The sequence below is a fragment of the Fusarium fujikuroi genome, chromosome FFUJ_chr08, assembly GCF_900079805.1.
Source record: "Fusarium fujikuroi IMI 58289 draft genome, chromosome FFUJ_chr08".
Taxonomy (NCBI): domain Eukaryota; kingdom Fungi; phylum Ascomycota; class Sordariomycetes; order Hypocreales; family Nectriaceae; genus Fusarium; species Fusarium fujikuroi.
In genome coordinates, this window is record NC_036629.1 from 3049262 (window position 1) to 3067174 (window position 17913).

The 17913-nt window shown below is 49.0% G+C and overlaps 9 protein-coding genes; 4 read left to right on the forward strand and 5 right to left on the reverse strand.

Annotated features, from left to right (window-relative positions):
- Positions 1-327: 327 nt before the first annotated feature.
- On the forward strand, positions 328-4011 carry FFUJ_12872 (related to isoamyl alcohol oxidase; the record flags this gene model as incomplete). The annotated part of the gene is made up of 1 exon (XM_023582529.1): positions 328-4011. One exon carries the CDS (start codon positions 328-330, stop codon positions 4009-4011), a length of 3684 nt encoding a protein of 1227 aa, XP_023435052.1.
- A 1809-nt stretch (positions 4012-5820) lies between these two features.
- FFUJ_12873 (uncharacterized protein) lies at positions 5821-6177 on the forward strand (the record flags this gene model as incomplete). The annotated part of the gene is made up of 1 exon (XM_023582530.1): positions 5821-6177. The coding sequence occupies one exon, from the start codon at positions 5821-5823 to the stop codon at positions 6175-6177; it is 357 nt and encodes a 118-aa protein (XP_023435053.1).
- Positions 6178-6715: 538 nt separating this feature from the next.
- Positions 6716-7069, reverse strand: FFUJ_12874 (uncharacterized protein; the record flags this gene model as incomplete). The annotated part of the gene is made up of 1 exon (XM_023582531.1): positions 6716-7069. One exon carries the CDS (start codon positions 7067-7069, stop codon positions 6716-6718), a length of 354 nt encoding a protein of 117 aa, XP_023435054.1.
- Positions 7070-7484: 415 nt separating this feature from the next.
- FFUJ_12875 (uncharacterized protein) lies at positions 7485-7835 on the reverse strand (the record flags this gene model as incomplete). The annotated part of the gene is made up of 1 exon (XM_023582532.1): positions 7485-7835. The coding sequence occupies one exon, from the start codon at positions 7833-7835 to the stop codon at positions 7485-7487; it is 351 nt and encodes a 116-aa protein (XP_023435055.1).
- Positions 7836-8892: 1057 nt separating this feature from the next.
- On the reverse strand, positions 8893-9608 carry FFUJ_12876 (uncharacterized protein; the record flags this gene model as incomplete). XM_023582533.1 has 2 exons in its annotated part: positions 8893-9015; positions 9066-9608. 2 exons carry the CDS (start codon positions 9606-9608, stop codon positions 8893-8895), a joined length of 666 nt encoding a protein of 221 aa, XP_023435056.1.
- Positions 9609-10301: 693 nt separating this feature from the next.
- On the reverse strand, positions 10302-11336 carry FFUJ_12877 (uncharacterized protein; the record flags this gene model as incomplete). Its single annotated transcript, XM_023582534.1, has 1 exon — positions 10302-11336. One exon carries the CDS (start codon positions 11334-11336, stop codon positions 10302-10304), a length of 1035 nt encoding a protein of 344 aa, XP_023435057.1.
- Positions 11337-12297: 961 nt separating this feature from the next.
- FFUJ_12878 (related to ALO1-D-arabinono-1,4-lactone oxidase) lies at positions 12298-13960 on the forward strand (the record flags this gene model as incomplete). XM_023582535.1 has 4 exons in its annotated part: positions 12298-13008; positions 13054-13660; positions 13713-13819; positions 13871-13960. The coding sequence occupies 4 exons, from the start codon at positions 12298-12300 to the stop codon at positions 13958-13960; spliced, it is 1515 nt and encodes a 504-aa protein (XP_023435058.1).
- Positions 13961-14749: 789 nt separating this feature from the next.
- Positions 14750-16072, reverse strand: FFUJ_12879 (uncharacterized protein; the record flags this gene model as incomplete). The annotated part of the gene is made up of 1 exon (XM_023582536.1): positions 14750-16072. One exon carries the CDS (start codon positions 16070-16072, stop codon positions 14750-14752), a length of 1323 nt encoding a protein of 440 aa, XP_023435059.1.
- Positions 16073-16668: 596 nt separating this feature from the next.
- FFUJ_12880 (uncharacterized protein) lies at positions 16669-17595 on the forward strand (the record flags this gene model as incomplete). The annotated part of the gene is made up of 1 exon (XM_023582537.1): positions 16669-17595. The coding sequence occupies one exon, from the start codon at positions 16669-16671 to the stop codon at positions 17593-17595; it is 927 nt and encodes a 308-aa protein (XP_023435060.1).
- Between the last annotated feature and the right edge of the window lie 318 nt (positions 17596-17913).

Here is a 17913-nt window from a genome sequence, read left to right on the forward strand (position 1 = left end):
TCCGCCTCCAATCATTTTAGTGCCTGATCCGAGCTTCCGCTCGCCACCGAGCACCGGCTGCCACGACGTTACCGTTTTCATCATTTTCGTACTCAGCCGCAACGACTAGTAGACCTCTAGCTCGTATATGGCGACCCTAGGCGATTGGAATGACAGCTGAGAGGACAGAAGCTGCGAGAGGGAGGGCCGTCAAGGGAGCTATTGAAGTTAGATATTGGAGTAATATATAGAGAGCGAGGTGTGGGTTCTCGAGTCCCCGGCCTGGATACAAAAAGCACAAGAATACAACAGTAGACAACTAAATATTATACTCGATCTTGGCCAAACATGACTTGGCACGCCCAACTTTCACTGGTGCTAGGCTTGGTCTGCCTGGCATCAGCCGAGTGCACCGGCATGTCAGACGACTGCTCCTCCAACCCCATCCCTCTGCGCCAATTCAACCCCCTCAACTATCAAGCTGCATCATGCAACCTCAAGTGGAATAACGGCTGCACCATATTCAAGAACGGCCAGAAACAGCAAAAGCCTCCTCCCTACTTACTCTGCACCTCTGGGCACCATCCCTCTGGACTTCTGCCCGTCGACGCCTACACGCTGGCGATGCAGAAGGGCGACACTGACTCTAAGAAATCGGCCAAGTACACGCTGCACGGTCTTTGGCCCAGCTCTTCGGGGGGCAATGGTGCAAAGGACCAGCCGTATGGGTGTCTCCACGGCGAGGAATTTGATGAGACGATCCTTAACACGTTCAGTACCCTGCTGAAATACTTCTGGCCAACGGACCCAAAGTTCGGAAACACAATGCAGTGCTTCATATTATCAGAGTGGATGAAGCATGGCACCTGCGCCGTCATCCCCGGAGCAGACGGTAACGCATTCCGCCTATCACAGGAGACTTATTTCCGCACTGCGTTTGTGCTGGCGAATGAGTTCAATGCCAACGCTGATTTGCGCCAGCAGCTTGATGACCCTCGTTCGGATGACCTAGAGTCTAATGTCAGCGCAGGCTGTGTGCAGTGCGCATATCTCGCAACCGTGGGCTGGGAGGGCGCTGATGTACAGAGCGTGCCGCGCATGTCGGGCGATTGTGTTGATCAGTGCTTTTCGTGTGGGGATAGCTGGGACTTATGTCCGCCAGCGCAGCTCGATAGTACTGTTCAGCTTGATCCGAGCAACGCGCCTGTCGATAGCGAGACGAACAGCGATGGAACGAACGACTTTGTGGTGCTAGACTTCGCCATGCCAGCCTTTAGCAAGAGCAACAAAATATCCCCGTGGGAGGGCACATGGCGCTCTTTCGGGGCTGAGCAGGGCGGGTCTGGCAAGTTTCAGTTCGCACAGACTTTTACCGACAAGACCTTGACGGTGACTACTGACAGTCCATATCCCCAGACATGCAACTACGAGCGACGCGGGTCTAAAGAATTGGTTCTGCGATGCGGTGGAAACAGACTTGAGGAGTGTTTGGTGCAGCGACTGCCAGATATTGGCGAGCTTGAGGTGGCCTTCCTGGCCTGCAATCACACTGGTCAGCCGGCGCCGGCGAGCTTCTACGCTGCGATGGACACACCTGGCTGCGGTAACTTTCTTATGTTTCGCTGCAAAGCATCAGCGAAAGGATGTTCCTTTTCTGTGGATGCCAAGTCAGCGCCATCCAAGTCCGATACCAAGGCTGAGTCTAAGTCTGAGCCTAGCCCTGTTAGACACTCCCAGCCTGGCATTGCCGGCGCACCTACGTCGCTTCTGGGTTTTTGGCGTTCACTGCAAGTATCCAAGCACTATGAGGAAGGCCTCGCGAACTGGAGCTTTACATCCGATGGCCAAGCAACGCTCAAGTGGCCTAACCACCCTGAGCACGGCGTGGAAAGCTACTCAGTCTCTCACTCTATAGACGATCCCAACCAAGTCCTCCTTGCATCGGCCTGCGGCGCTATCACTGCCTGTCGCTTCAAGTTCCAGTACCAGCCGATATACTCCTACGCCGTGCTCGACTGTACATCAGGAGACAAGAAGACACAGTGGGCCATGGGACGGTGTAATCCATGCAGCGCCGAGTGTCGCTACTCATGCAGTGCCGAGAACGATAACTGTGGTGCCGGATCGTGCGACCCTGCTGATTCATCATCTGCCGGTGCACTACCCCCGCCAAAGGAGCATAGGTGGTGCACTCCCGAGGACTCTAGCTGCTGGCCTACCAAGACGGCTATCAAGAAGCTAGAGAAAGCTCTGGACCCCAGTATGCCCCGTCTCGGCGTCCAGTGGACCAACTACCCAGCGCCGCAGCCCGCGCCTGTCCCAACGGGATCAGTCAACAACCAGGCTTTTTACGGTCTAGGTAACACGGGTCTCAAGGCGCTGTACTATTACGAGAATATCGATGACATGCAGCGCCCATGCTTCAATGTCAATGACGGTGTTAGTATCTGGAACACTGCGTCCGAAATGTGCAAGGCAGCGCTACACCAGAATGAATACCGCAACTGGAACCCCTACATCGTCGTCTTCCCACTCAACCAGCGTCATATAACAGCAGCCCTCAAATTTGCCGCGCAGCATCGCCTGTGCATTGCAACAGCGGGCACTGGCCACGAGTACAACAGTCGCAACTCGTGCCCCACCGGTGGCATCCTTATCCGCACGATCCTGCTCAAGAACAAGGAGTTCCTGCCGACCTGGAACGAGGACCCATCTCTGGCTCCCGCTGGTGCATTTCGCTTCGGTGCAGGCTCCATATTTGCTGAGATGCATGCTTTCTCTTCCAAGCATGACCGTGTCGTGGCGTCGGGGTGGTGCTCTACCGTTGGCATGACGGGATATCATCTCGGCGGCGGCCACGGTCCTTTTGCGCCCTCCATGGGCCTCGGCGTCGATAACGTGTTGGAGATTGAAGTTCTGCAAGTCGGTCGCAATGCACATGGCCAGGCTGTCGTTCACAGGAAGATCGTCAGTCGTCGGAAGAATCCTCAGCTCTTTTGGGCCATGCGCGGTGGTGGCGGCGGTGTCTGGGGCATCATTCTCTCCATGACGCTGCGCGCTCACGCTGTACCTGCTGGCGGTCTGAGTCGTGTCTTCATGTCTCAGACCGGCACGTTTTGCCCTGGCTCGAAAGATAAGTTTGGATATGAGTGGCTGCGCGAGATGTGGCCTCGATTTGCAGAGTGGCAGCTGAGGCTCAACTTCAAGGTGAGCACGCAGCCTGGCTTCTTCATTGACACCAGTAAGTACAAGAAGGGGGATCTCTGCACTGCCACGTGGACATTCAACTTTGAGTACTTCTATACTGGAGGCCAGAAGGAGGAAGAGTATGTTATGTTCCGAGATAGTCTCAAAGACGTGCTGCAGACACAGACTGTTCAGGAGAGCAACTTCAACTCGGCGTATGACTACCTTCTTTCTATGCCTCCCAACAAGTTCCAGCTCTCGGTCATGAACCCGCTGCCAGCTCCACACGAGCCCTCCGACGATGCCACGGGCTCTCAAAACTCCGTCTTTGTCTCGAGAGAAGATATGGAGACAAAGTTTGCTTCGACGATGATGGACGTGCTGGACATCCGCGTCAACAGCCTCAAAACTCCTGACAAGACATCTCCTGATCCAATGGGCTACCGCTGCGGCTTCCACTACCTCTACACGTCAATCACCGGCAATCTCGGCAGCGCACAGCCTGATGACACCGCTATATCTCCCGGCTTCCGCTCGGGTCTGATGTTGTGGAACGCGCGCACATTGTCGACGAAGCAATGCGAGGACACGATCTACAAGCTTGGGAGGAACAGTTATTTCTCTGAGAGCTCGTATGTGATGCATAATTGGACGGACAGGTACTGGGGTGACAAGAGGTATGAGCAGTTGCTGGCGGTCAAGAGGGCGCACGACCCCGGGAATTTATTCTGGTGCCATCATTGTGTTGGGGATGATCCTGATGATGCTTATGGGAATCCGCTGGGTGTGAAGAAGGAGAAGGAGAAGGATATCAAGGTTGATCCGTATAAGAAGGATGAGCTCTAGTGGTAGAGTTATGTACTCCTGGAATTGAGGGTTGTCTGTTAAGATCTCGCCTAGGCCTCTGGTAGTCAAGCCAATAATTGGCTTCGGTAGCAAACTGGCCATTGCATAGCAAATCCAGTTACAAGGTTCTACTGCAATAGAGCATAATGGTCAAGAAAGTTGATAACGCAATTATGTCTATATTGCATTAAGATGCTATACCTAAGTGAATTATCATATTGTCTATACTAGACATAACGAAAAGATGTTAAAAGTTTCTAATAAACTTAATTAATCGTATCTTCTGAAGTTTACTAGTGTTTCTCCTGTTATGGCAACTTTTATGGCAGGACCTCCTTGAGAGTTGTCGAGATCCTTGGGACTGCCAATTAGCCACGTTCTAAGCCCAGTGATGAAACCACTGAGATCACTTTGGATAGAAACTCATGGAACTTTCGAATGAGTTAGTAGAACTTAAGGCCAGTTTTGGGGTAGCACGACTGCCCTTCTGGATTTTAAGGATCTTGCAGATAACGTCTCAGACATAGTTCGCGCGAGGTGATCAGACCGTATGCATATGGGGAGATCCCGAACCAGTTCCTTAACGCTGTTATGTGTTTCAGTAATAATAAAATGGATTATTAAAGCTTCTTTATAAACAACCATATAACAGGGGAAATCACTATATTCTATTTATCCCTAGATTTAAAGTTTAAAGCCTGACATTATAGGTAGTTATTAACTATATAAATAATAAAAAGATATTTTTAACAGCAGAAATAATAGACTTTATTAGGCTACCTTATATATATACTTACTTATAAATATATACTTTTATAATTAGAGATTATTAATAATTTCATGTCCTCTGGGGTTTAGTATCGATATAAGGGACCTGACCGTGCAGGCCGTATACTTACAGGGAACTGGGAAAATGGAGTTGCGGGACTAAAGACGTTTAAGCGAACAAATCCAGTTACATAGTTTCGTAAAGCATATCCTAAAGAAGTAATCACAGAGTAGGGTCTTAGTAAATTTTAAGCTTTTGTGCCTGCAGTAGACTGTCTTAGAGGCAATGTATCTTTTTTCCTTTATAAATGCATAGTCTAACCTTGATTAGGCAGCTTGAGCGAGCATAACGCTCGGTATTGCATTAAGCGATCTTTCCCATACATTGCTCCGCAATCACGGATATCTACCGCTCCCAAGGACCTATTGTTTATTGGGGCCATAGCGCAGACCATCATTGTGTCTGCTCTTACCTGAAAACAATGTCCCCTATATTTTTTCGTTTTATATTGTGTAGATTAGTTAAAACGAGCATTCTAGCTTTAATTGAAAGAGCTTTGTTTCCTTCAATTGAAGGTGACCATCGGTTTGACCTTACCAAGCTAACTAAATCGTGCAGTGGTCTCAATATGACCAATCAGAGAGGGCTGGGCTGCTCACAGCGCAACACTTTCTTTATTCAAACAACGAGCTTGTTCATAACAAGGGCTCACGCCAAAGGGCTTTGGAAGATGGCGAACAGCATGCCGGTTCATTCACCAGCCAGTACTTGCTCGAAGACAAAACCCAATCCTAAGTACGCAATAAAACACCTCAACTTCAATTAAATACTGCATTTCGCAATTATCAGTCCAAACATCGCGTTTCGCGACACTTCTATCCTCACGCTTGAACACTTCATCATCACTCAAAATGTCACCGTTCAAAGACCCAAACCCCCGCCAAAACGGCAAGAAAGCCAAATCCTATCCCAACCCAGACAAAATGGATATAGAGGGCTGGTTGTCCACAATTCCGCCATCAGCCTGCTCGCCACACACCATGCCCCAGTCTACCCAACACCCCAAGCGTTTCGGCTTCCGAGATCTTCTCTGCGCCATCTGGCTAACCATCGTATCTATAGTTACCCTGATTAGCGTCTTTAGCAGTGTCGACATCGTGAAGATGCTAGCTTGGAGACACCGCGATGATTTTGTTCTCTCCTTTTACTTCAAGTTCAGCCAATTGTTCCTGCAGAGTTACTTCAAATTGGCACAGTGGAAGGCTTACGCGAAAGATGTGCCGGAAATGGGATACTGGGGCATTGTCGACTCGGGACGGGTCATCTCCCTGTGTATTGTACCTTGTGCAGTTATCTGGGGGGCAGGACGACTCTTTGATCACCTGTTTAAGAACTAGGTGGAAATCAACCAGGATGAAGAATTGGGGAGTTTCGAGTGGTGTTAGTCTTTACATCTTTTGTGCTATTTATGTTTGCTAAAAGTGCGGTTCGTTTTATTGAAATACTGGTCTAGGATATTGTAATAGAGATCTAAATATTAGTGCTGCTTTATTTTGCTCTGACTTTTCTGTTTAATTGTTCCTATAGATAAAATCTTTTAGATATATTTAAAATGCAAGACTGTATATGTTATTTTAATGCCATCAATCATTCTGATTTTATTTATCTTATCTATCCCATCCTCTCCCCTTCATCACCAGTAGTGAACAAACTCACTAAATTCAGTAGCGCCTGTGGGCCCATCTTCCAATTTCTAAGGTAGCTAATAGGTCAGGAGGCAAATCGAGATACTCCAATTGGTTGAATGACTGTCGCCTGGATCCACAAGTGCTGCTCAATTTCGTAACTCGGATGATCCTCTTGACTCGACTATAACAACTTGAGAATGATGCGCGCTTATTAGGTCATGTCGCTGGTCTCGAAAAAGGCCGGCAATTATCTACCCCAGAACCGTTTCCATAACCCCTTCTCATTAGCAGCCCTGTCTTGACGCCACTTCTTAATGATGGGCTGTCGCCAGTTCGAAAGCCACTCTTCCATCGCATCATCACAGGGATATCGGTCCGCCATCAGAGTCCTCCATAGTGCGCGGCTGGATCGTAAGCGCACCGCATCGTATCGCCATTCAAGAGGATATCCCTCTTTTCCTTTTCCGGTAATTGAGAGTGGACAGATGGTGAAGTAGTAGAGGTCGTATTCGGTCCAAATGGCGCGGGTGTCGTCTGGGTTATCTTGGCGGAACTGCTGGAGCTGTCGGCCGAGGAGATACGGATCTGTGTTGCTATTCATGATGGTGTCGGATAGTGAGTTGGAAGATTGAGAATTGGTTGGGAGCGGACATTTCCCATCTTTATCGCTGATTCTTCTGTTCACGAAGTACACGATGCAGATTTCTTTGTCTCTTGTCGATTGCTATGTGACAGTGGTATGAAAGCCAGACTTATCGAGGCGTGTTCATTGTACATGGGCCAGCACAGGACGTCAAGCCCGCTCTTTCAGCCTGGCATTGGAAGCAAAATAACAAAAGACAATGGCACACTCGCAGGCTAAATCAGCGACCTGTCAAGGCGCTGTGTTCTCACCCAGATACGCAGAACTCGCCCTCATTTCCACTTCGTCGATACATCACGCATATTCGACAGGACTGGCATGAGAAATAGATAAGGATTCAAGTTCATATCGTTATATTACGCCGCGCAACTATTCAAGGCTTCAGCATGTTCTCTGCTTGCAAGCGATCTTGCTCAGTTAATTTGAGAAGCGATGTATCGTATGTTGGTGGTGACTGTTGTCGTTCTATTTTCAGCTTCTCGTGATGATCCCTGAATTCCTCTTCAACCTGTTTCATGTAATAACCTTTTTCTTTTGCTGGGAAATTTCTTTGTAACCAGTTCGGCTCTGCTTGCTTGGAATCTTCTTTGCTATCCTTCTTGTCACCTGCTTGCTCAAATAGACTTGCCATGCCTGTCACTGCGACTGCATAGAGCGTGCCGCCGATGAGGATGCTGGCCAGGGTTTCACCTCCTTTTGGTGCTTTTGGTGCTTTTGGTGGCATGATGAGGGTATTTGGAGGGGCCTCTTGGTTCAGTGATTTAAACGGTCGGAACCAGAGACTTTGGGTGGTTTGCGATGGAGAGTAAAGTCTAGTCTATGTTTTATTAGAGACTCGCTGGGATTGTAGTGCGTGATGGCGGTGTCGCTTGATGATGTGAGGATGTGACTGCTCAATTAAATAATGAATGAAAGGTGGGGTTGGCACAAAGCAATTCTGAGACTTGCAGGGAGGGAAAAGCTCATCACTGGGCTCCAAGGAACGGATCAACTACTCTTCCGATCCGTCGCATGACATGGCAGTAAAAAGGTTCATGCTGTGGAGTAAGCGCTAAGTGTAGAACGAGAATAGCAGTGCAGGTCACAGCTTGCTACAGGTGGAGCTCATCTGATTTATTTTGTCAGATAGCCCGAACCTAACTGTTATTTCTGACCACATTGATAGGCAAAAAGGGCGGGGACCTATACCATGAGCGTAAGTGACTCACACTGGAGCGAATTGAATGTTGCATCTCGGCAAGGAAAAGCCCCTGCACAGAACGGCCAGTCAACCATCACGCGTATTCTATTTCTTTCAAGTGGCCTAAACAGATAACTTCGACTCAGAGGCTCGACTTGACAAGTCATAATAGTTTTTATTTTGCATTTATTTTATATCATCTTCCAGCCGCTGGATCAGAAGTTCAATCAATCATCCGATATCTTGTACCATTCAACTTGCAACCGAGCAGTGGGTAACTACAGGTAGCTCGGTTATGTTCCTTGACATAGTTAGCTCTGATCTTCTCGACTCCTTGATTGGATAACATATTGCAAGTTGGGGAGAAATGGTAGGTATACCAGTCTGATTGCGATAACTGAAGCAACATTGAGGCTGCTTCATGCAACTGGAGTCCGGCGCCAATGGCGAGGAATACCATGCGCTAATGGATTGTTGGATCAGTCTCGTGGTTATTATGAAGAGGCCATCAGCACTTTAATTTTGACTGTAAAATTACTATATACATCGCCATTCTCGATACTAAATACAAAACGAACATTTCCCTTGCAAAGCAGGCTCCTTACCCACTCAACTGCTTGACAACAAAAGTTGTTCCAAGTTTCTGAGTCGCCGCATCATTTGGATACTGAAGGTGCTGAGCATTGATACCAAAACCATGCGCCGTATCACAGACTCCATCGCCCTAACCACATTAGCAAACAATCCCAAGCCCTAGGTCTGATGTGAACTTACAAAGATGCAAACATCAAGCGTGCGAGAGATCCAGTTCTGGGGAATACCCCCTCCCCCAAAAGCCTCAAGCCCATTAACATTCTTCGTCGTCGTTCCCCCATTGTTATCAACATTGCACGCCAACCCGCTCTTATGCAACGGATCACCAATCAGGAAGACCCCCTTGACAGCATCCCCAGCACTCCCCGTCAGCTGCGACAGCGCGTTCACAGTCGCCGCAGCGCCCTGGGAGTAACCCTCTAGAATGAAGCATTCACTAGGGTTGGACGCCAAGACACTATTCACCTCGCGGATGATGTCTTGGGTGCCTTGCGCGGAGTTTTGGTCGTAGCCGGCGAGGTACACGGTGTTGTAGATCTTGCCGCCGGGGAGTTGGGATGTGATCTGGGAGTTCATGGTGCGGAAGCCAGCCGAGGGACCTTGGATTTCGCCGGTGCCGCGGGTGTTGATTATGGTGTAGGATGTGCACTTTGCGGCTCTGGGGTTGGGAGCAGCGGCTGCGCAGCCTGTGAGGGCGAGGAAGGTGATGAACTGTGAAAGCATGGCTAAGACTTGATTGTTGTTTAAGGTATGTGATGAATGCTGGGCAGGACTGAGATTGAAGTCTTCACAGCCTTGATACTTATACAACACCATCATCTATGATCACTGCTATCATCCACAATCTCAAACAACTCCCTCGCAAGAATCCCCCAAGTTGTATTAGTCTCATTCCCTCCGTTTCTGTACCGCACTTGCTCGGCACACTCATCCGACCGCACGTGGCCGATCCCTCTCGGCACATCATCTCGTCTCGTTCCATTTCAATGCCGTGATGACTCCATATTTTCCCCTTTCTACAGTCGGGGGCCGATTGTATTGGCTCAGCTACGGGTTTAAGTCTGACCGTGGCGTCGGGACTGACTCGCGTTTCGACTGACTCGCGGTGTCTAACCGAAACAACTCTCGCTAACCGGAAACGTTCGTCGATCATGGCTGTCTATAGGTGTTTGTTCCGGGATCGTCTGTGTCAGGCTCACCGGACGTAAAGTCAAAGCGCACCCCATAAAATGCTTAGCCCCGTGTTTTAGGTGCGAATAGGGTATCGGCCAGAACTCGGCCCGAGACTTCTTCATTCGACCCAAGAGGCTCGAACAAGGTAGCTCTCTCGGCATTCAGGTCAAGTCATTTGAGGTCCGTTTTTAATGTCTTTGCGCTGGCTTTGCGCCTCTCTCATCTTGCGCATTGGCAGATTCTTTACTTACCATCGTTGATAACCCCCCTGATATGCCGTATCGCCGGCTCCGTCTCTGACCAAGAGTACCACGACTGGCGAAAGATAAGCACTGCCTCCTCCCGCGACCCGGGAGAATAAGAGGCCGGCACATCGTATGCATACAGGTTCGGGTTCTCAATGCCCGGCCAGATGTGTTTGTTGTCCTCCTTGACCATCTTGTACAACTGCAGTACCTGGCGTTTAAGCTCAGCAATCAAGTCCTTATAGTCGTCTTTCGAGACGATATCCGCCCGCTGTTGAAGGACATCGCTCATAGCCTCCTCCTGCAAATATTCATATCTCTCTTCCCCAGTCGCATAGGGTTTTCTCTGTAAAAACCCCTGCATCGACTCTAGATCCTTCAGTAGACGAATCTTTATGAGCGTCAGGGCCATTTTGAAGGAAACGTCGTAATATAAAGGTTTCTCAATAACAGCCTCGAATGCATCTTCTCCCTGAAGATCAAGGAACGGCAAGCTCATGTCGCGCCAGTCATAGTTGGAGCCACCTTTTACTGCATACCACTTGATAAAATCGTAGGCTTCTTGATCCCTCCCAAGTCGGAGATACAGCCCAGGAACTTGCGAGCGGACGCCGAGGTTGTCGCCTCGGCAGAGACGCAGCATGTCAAGAGATTCTCGGAGGGCAATCTCGACGGCTTCTCCGGTGCGGACATTGAGAATAGCTGTGACATAGTCGTGGCGGGCCTGCATGTAGGGACGAGTACTCTTGAAGAACCAGAAAAGGCCCGCGACATTATCGAAAGGGTTGCCATCGGTGTCATCGCCGGGATTGGCACGTAGCTTGGCCTCTTGTTCAGTGAGTTTGTCCTTAGTCTGCTTGATAGGAACGCATTGGACCTTGTGCCTTGGCCGGTCTGTCTTTTGGTGCAGTTTGCCGCAGTACTTGACGGTCTGGCAAGCTCCGCAGCGGAGAAGGTTGGAGCTTTGGAAGCCAAGTGGGCAGGGAGAGTGGCTGCAGTGGTTGTAAGGGAGGCCGAGGTTCATGCGCGGCATTTTAGGCAATTATATCTATAATCAAGGGATTCTTTTTGTATCTCAATGCTTGCTCCTTGTGCTGTTACGATCGTACACTTGAAGGGAGACGTTGAGTGGGGTCACTCCCTTTCGCTATGACGGAAGTGTCTGGACCTGGAATATCGTTGTTCCGCAGCCGACCCCACAGTCTCTGTTGACGGAGTGGATCGTAAGTGGCCTGTCTTACCTAGGGTAGGCAGGTTTAATTTAGAGCAACTGCAGCAATGCTGTAAATATTCTGGTCTCACTTCGGATAGTAACTCTCATCATGATGCCATTTGTTCTCATACTTGACCTGCATTTGGTAATAGTGTTGCCCAGACTATTTTCTCAACCTTGGCGAGTTGCACCTCACATCTGTCGGTTTGGACGTGATGTTCTCCAAAACACTTCACATACAGGAACTGCACTTCCGGGAATCAAGCCTTGAATCTCACAATTGAAGCCGACGTGAAGTTGGTCATAATCAAGACGTCGTCTAGTGTGCCTTACTAACAATCGAGTTCAAAACGCGGGGTAATGTTAGTAGAGCGGCATATACGACTGGGGTTCTATGCATGCTCTACCGTATTGAGACATCAGCAGATCACGGAACTACCCATTCTGGGGTAATAAACCAGGAACGCTATTACACTTGGTGAGTTCCCCGCGTAAAGTGTCATCCTGAGCAGGGGACCTGCCTGAAGGGAGCTACAACCCATCATCTGATGATGTTGATCGACAACTTCCAGGCTTAGTGAATGCAACCTTACGCGGGGCTTTAGCTTTTGCTCGGCGCTCGTGCTAGACTTTCACATGGAACTCGCTAATCGGAGCGTGATTAACTCTATGTCTTTAGTTGTTTAGAATAAGCTTAAATACAATAGGATTACTTCTTGTATATTGAAGAGAGTTACTACTTGAACTTTATCGCCAGTGGTTCATCAATTCTCTCACCACCATGGCAGTTCTTCGATGCTTGGCCGCATTGGGTTTGGCCGTTGGGGCTAATGCTCTCACGTACAACACTTTCGATGGTCCCGGCTTCCCAGCCTGCCAGAATGTCTCAGCTGTTCGTGACGCCACTAGTGTCAAGGACATCCAAAACATTGTTCAAAATGCCATCCAGGCAGGCCAGAGAGTTCGCGCGTCTGGAAAAGCACATATGTGGTACGACACAATGTGTTCCGACGATCCGAATACTGTTATCGTTCGTACAGAGCAGGTCAACAAGATCTACGATCTAGACCTCGACGCTGGCACTGTGATGATCGAAGCTGGCGTGACATTCCTGCAGCTTGCAGATTACCTGCACCAGCGCGGTGCGTCTGCGGGATATACGCTTGTCAATTGGAACATTACTCTCGCCGGATGTGTAGCCATGGGCGCGCACAGATCCTCCATTCGGGAGGACTCCATGGTTGCGGCTGGTGTTTTGGCTCTGGATATCATCGATGGCAACGGCGAGTTGCGACACCTGGAGCGTGACGATAGTGATGAGTGGCTTGCTGCCTCGACATCTCTTGGTCTCCTCGGTGTGATTGTGAGAATGAAGTTCAAGATCTATCCCGACTTTAAAGTCTACGCCGATCAGAAGACGCTCGACGAGGCTGATGTTCTAAACGGGGACATCTATGGTATGATTTCGCCTTATGCCACAGCCAATCTTTGGGTGAGTACTCAGCTATTTTTCTCGAACGGAACTAAATGATTGTAGTGGTGGCCCCACAAGAAGAAATTCCACTGGCGGTATTATGACGTCATTCCAACTGACAAGAGCGACCAGGAGGGTTTCCAGAATACATTCTCAATAACACAACTTGAAGCCGGCGCCATCACAGCTCTCTGGAACACCGGGAAAGGCGTCGCTCTGTCTAACCTCCTCGCAGAAGAGATTCTCTTCGGACAATGGGAAAACCCCAACTTTCGAGAAAAGACGACTAACGAACCTATCACCAAGTGGCCTGTATATGGCTGGAACTACGACGTTCTCATCGGCGGTCTGTATCCCGACCAAAAGCCAGTTTGGGAATACGGTATCCACGGTTATACTCTTGAACTTGCATTCCCCGTGACTCAAGCGAATGCAATGCTCAAGAGGGTTCGTCAACTCTTCGATAATGAGGCTAAGAAACTTAAGTTCATGGCATCGACCTACAGAAGCGGCATCAACATCAAGTTCGGCAGACCCTATTTCGATCTTCTGGGACAGGTGACCTACGGTACTTCCGATGGCGCCGACTGGGATAAAGGCGCTATTATGCTGGACTTCCCATCTTACAAACCAAGTATCGGCGACGGACTGCGATACAACGAACCGTTTTGTAAGCTGGTACAGTGCATCGGTAGCGAGTGGTACAGCTGACAAGTTGACAGATCACAAGCTTGCGGAAACACTCATTGACGAATTCCCGTGTCGTCCGCATTGGACCAAGAATACAAGAGAGGTATTTGAGCGCTCTGCTAAGAATCTCGACCCTGATGTAAGTTTGCTTCCACACTGCTGAGACCTGGATGCTGATATTTGCTTGAAGCACATTGCTCGTTTCAAGGCAGTCAGAGAGAAGTTTGACCCTGATGGTATCTTTCGAAGTGTTGTTGGTGAGGCGATTGGTGTGTATTGATGACTACGGCTTGGATGAATGCCTTGCCGTGTCTGTAGTTCAAACTTTGATTTTTTTTCAGTGCCTATTTATGCGTTGAACAACGAGGCAGAGATTTGAGGTAGCGATGGATCCGTTTTTATTGTCTGATCTAGCTTATGTAGTAAAAAAGGTAGCTCTTTTGCTCACTCTCATGAGTTTGTTGCAGGCACTACACTTCTAGCTTCAAGTTTCGTCAATACGCTTAGGGATGTCAATCTGGCATCACGATCAGGAACTTATAGTGTTTATGTAGCTTCAGTGTGAGGGAAGATGTCCTGATGGAATCTTCAAACACTCTAGATGCCCTTCGACGGTAGAGAAGGACATTGGAGGGCTCAATTTCGCATGCGCTCCAGGCTTTCTATTAAATGTTGTCACTCAATAGTGCTTTTACTCAGTGTTTTGTGTTAGATACAGTCAAATAATAGATTCAAGTCAAGACGCCACGATGAGAAAGAGTGGATCTGCTGTGGACAGAAGCACTATGATTGGTCAAAAGAACGGCATACAAGATCATTATTATTATCCACGGGCACAAGCCAACATTACCCTACTATGTCCTTTGTCATATTCATAACGTCACAAATTCTAGGGAACAAGAAGTTCTCAAGACAATAAATCATTTCTGCCAACTATGGAGTTTCCTAAATACTCGGAGTGCGCTATCGCTGCACAGAGAAAGTCTAAAGTAGTGTATCCTATTCCTGTAGGTTGGGGTCTGAGGTCTCTAATATTTTTGTCTCGCAAAAACAAATGCCGAATGCAGTCTCACACCGCCCATGTGCGGCACCCGACTCTTCGAGTTTTGCAAGTGATTCCCTCCTTGGAATTGATGTAGATGACCTTGGGGGGAGGAACGCCGTTGAAAGAAGTCGAGTAGTCGGGCCCATAGGCAGCGGGACCATAGACCCAGACAAGATGATCCGGAGCAAGGATATCGGGAAGATCAACAGTCTTCTCCTTACCGTTGGCGTCCTTCCCAAGAATGATGTCGGAGCTGTCGCAGCTGGCACCATACAGAACACAAGGCTTCGTCTTCTCAGAAGGAGCAGACGTGTGCCACTCGAAGGAAATCTTGTTGGCCTCGTTCAGTCCGTGGAGACTGCCGACGGAGAGAAAGACACGTGAGACGGAAGCACTGGCGGTATGCTTGGAGACGTTGATGACATGGGTCTGAAGCCATCCAGCTTTGGAGATAAAAGCGCGTCCGGGTTCGGTCATGAGGATCAGCTTGACAGGCCAGTCGGCAAAGACGGACGAGAAGATGTCAATGGTGGGTTTGTTGTATTCGACGAACGAGGGGGCATTCTTGGTCGAGATACCAGCCCATCCTCCACCGATGTTGGCCAGAGTCATGGTGATGCCGAGTTCGGTCTTGACACGGTCGAAGACACCATGGAAGAGCTGCGCGAACTGGACGAAAGCGTCAGTAGCGAGGTTCTGGGTTCCGGGATGACCAGAGAGACCAACGAAAGTCAGACCATGCGCCTGAGCTTCCTCGATGATAGCGAAGGCCATTTCGGGATCGACACCGAACTTGGCAGAGAATGGCTTGTCGGAACCCTTTCCAGAACAGACAAGACGACAGAAAGGCTTGAGTTCAGCAAGAATAGTGTCCACATCGCAAACCTTACGCTTCGCAACACGACCAGCTGCCTCGAGCATCCGATGGACCTGCGAGGTGCTATCGACAGCATAGTACTGAATACCAACTTCAATACCCCACTCCAGCTCATTGGTAGGAAGATTGCAGTTCCCAAGCGAGATACGCGCGGGATTGACACCTCGGTCAACAAGGGGCTTGGCTTCGCCCTTGGAAGCACAGTCGAAACCACATCGCAGCTGGTCGTACACGTCGGTGACGGGGTTAGCGGCGCAGGCTTTGACGGCGCCGAAGTGGACGACGTCGATGTTGGCGGTGGATGGCATGGAGGCTATGAAGTCGCGGACGGTGTCTTTGACGGTTGCGACGTCGATGACGAAGAGGGGCTTCTCGCGGACCTCGAGGGGGCGAGCGTTGTGGTGCTTGAAGGTGTTTTGGATGCCGGGGGACATTGTGGGTGGGTAGATGATATGTGTGGAGGGAGCCATGATGGGCAGACAGATGGGATGAAAGGTTGACTGATATTTGGTAAAGAGTAGTAGTGAGAGGTTCTTGATGGTGAGTAGAGAGTGGTTTCTCGGATGAAGGTTGTTGACAAGTTGTTTGAATCGAAGAGTTTCTATCCCGGATCAAACCATTATATATGGGAGTAGAACATCTGTTAATTCTCATCTTCAGTCGCAGTGGCAGTTTTCTTGTTCCAGTGGCACTTCATCTTGTTCGGTGCTTCTGACTCAAAGGGTATACCAGAACGCGGTCTGGCAGTCTTGCTTGGTTCGCAACGCATTGGCACCTACGTTCATGTGCTCATAGCCCGTTGTCAGCTTAGAGGTCCTCAGTTCCTTTGTCCTTTGTTCTGACCTTACTTCCATCGAATAGCTGCAGCAGCCATGCCTACAAATCTACGACAGAACATGGACTTTTTTCATATAACTGGCAAGAAAGTACTAAGAGTATAAGTATCAAAGAAATACCGAAAGCTTGGATACAGCCCTCACACACAATTGCAACTCAATCTGAGCACAAATCCTCAAAGACAAGAAAGTCATCTCACTTCTAAACCTTGAAATCTTCAGCCGCTACGATGGAGTTACCTAGAAGCCTCGATGTCTACAGAGACGACAACCTCATCATCCAGGACTATGATGGCATTTTTGCAGTCCCTCGTCCACTTCCGCCTCTTTCAACTGACACGCTTGTCAAATGTATCTTCGATGCTTACAGGAATAACATCAAGGTGCGCCTCATGGCTCTCACAGATATTACCCCTTGTCTCTGCGCAGTTGCTCCGATTGAGAAAATTGAAGCTGGCATGCTGGCCATGGTGGTTACATCGGAAGTGGAGTACTACAAGTTGCTGAGGAGCAATCCTGAAGACGGTCAGCCGCGATCAGCCTCCTTATCGATCTTTTCAATGTACAAGGACTCATTTGACTTGATCGAGAATGCCGGGACTGTTATCCTGGCCTGGAGATTCTATGGAGTTGAAGATTCCCCGTTTCTGGATCGTCAGGGTAAGGTGCTGCCCCTCAGAGCTAACACACATCCAGACTTGTCTTATCCATCCCGGCTATCTGGCCAACCCTTTTCGACTTCACAGGCCGACAAATGTGATGCAACCGAAATCGAGACTCTTAGACTTGAGCTAGACCAGGCAAGGGCCGAGGCGCTCAACAACAGGATCCTCAAAGAATACATGCAAGCGAAGTGGCTGACAACCATTTATGAGTGCGAGGACCAAGTAAGCGAGCGACGAACTACCGAGCTGATCAAGAGGTACATTGCGACGAGATTTGAACAGGCACAGAAGAAACAAGGGAAGCCGCGGAAGATTGTTCTGTTGGCTACCGAGAAGCATGTTGATACTATGGCGGAAAAGATGACCAAGGATAAGGACGAAGAAGCAACGAGACCGTTTACAAAGTATGACTATGAGGTGTTTGTTCGGACTTTATTCGCTGCTGTGAATGCGATTTTCAAGGATGAGGAGAAAGGGGTGAAGGGGAACTAAGTGTTTCGCTCACAGAACAGAAATGTGGTGGGGAAGATTGTGAGGGTAAATTGCTGGTGGGGGGGATTGTATTGAGCAGATACTGGGGACCTGGTGATAAGACAGTATGGTTGTTTGGTAGCTGGCCTGTTATTAGAAATTGTCAGAATGTTATTGTTCGGGAATTGGTGTGTTCTATTTGCATGCGAGGAATGGCTTGCGTAGAGTGTGATATTGCTGACAAATAAATGAATAGGGCAGAAAAAAGGAATTCGTTTGTTCATTTTTGCCCGACCCCAACTTTTTCCTCTTCACCACTCCACGGTTCCACGACTCAAC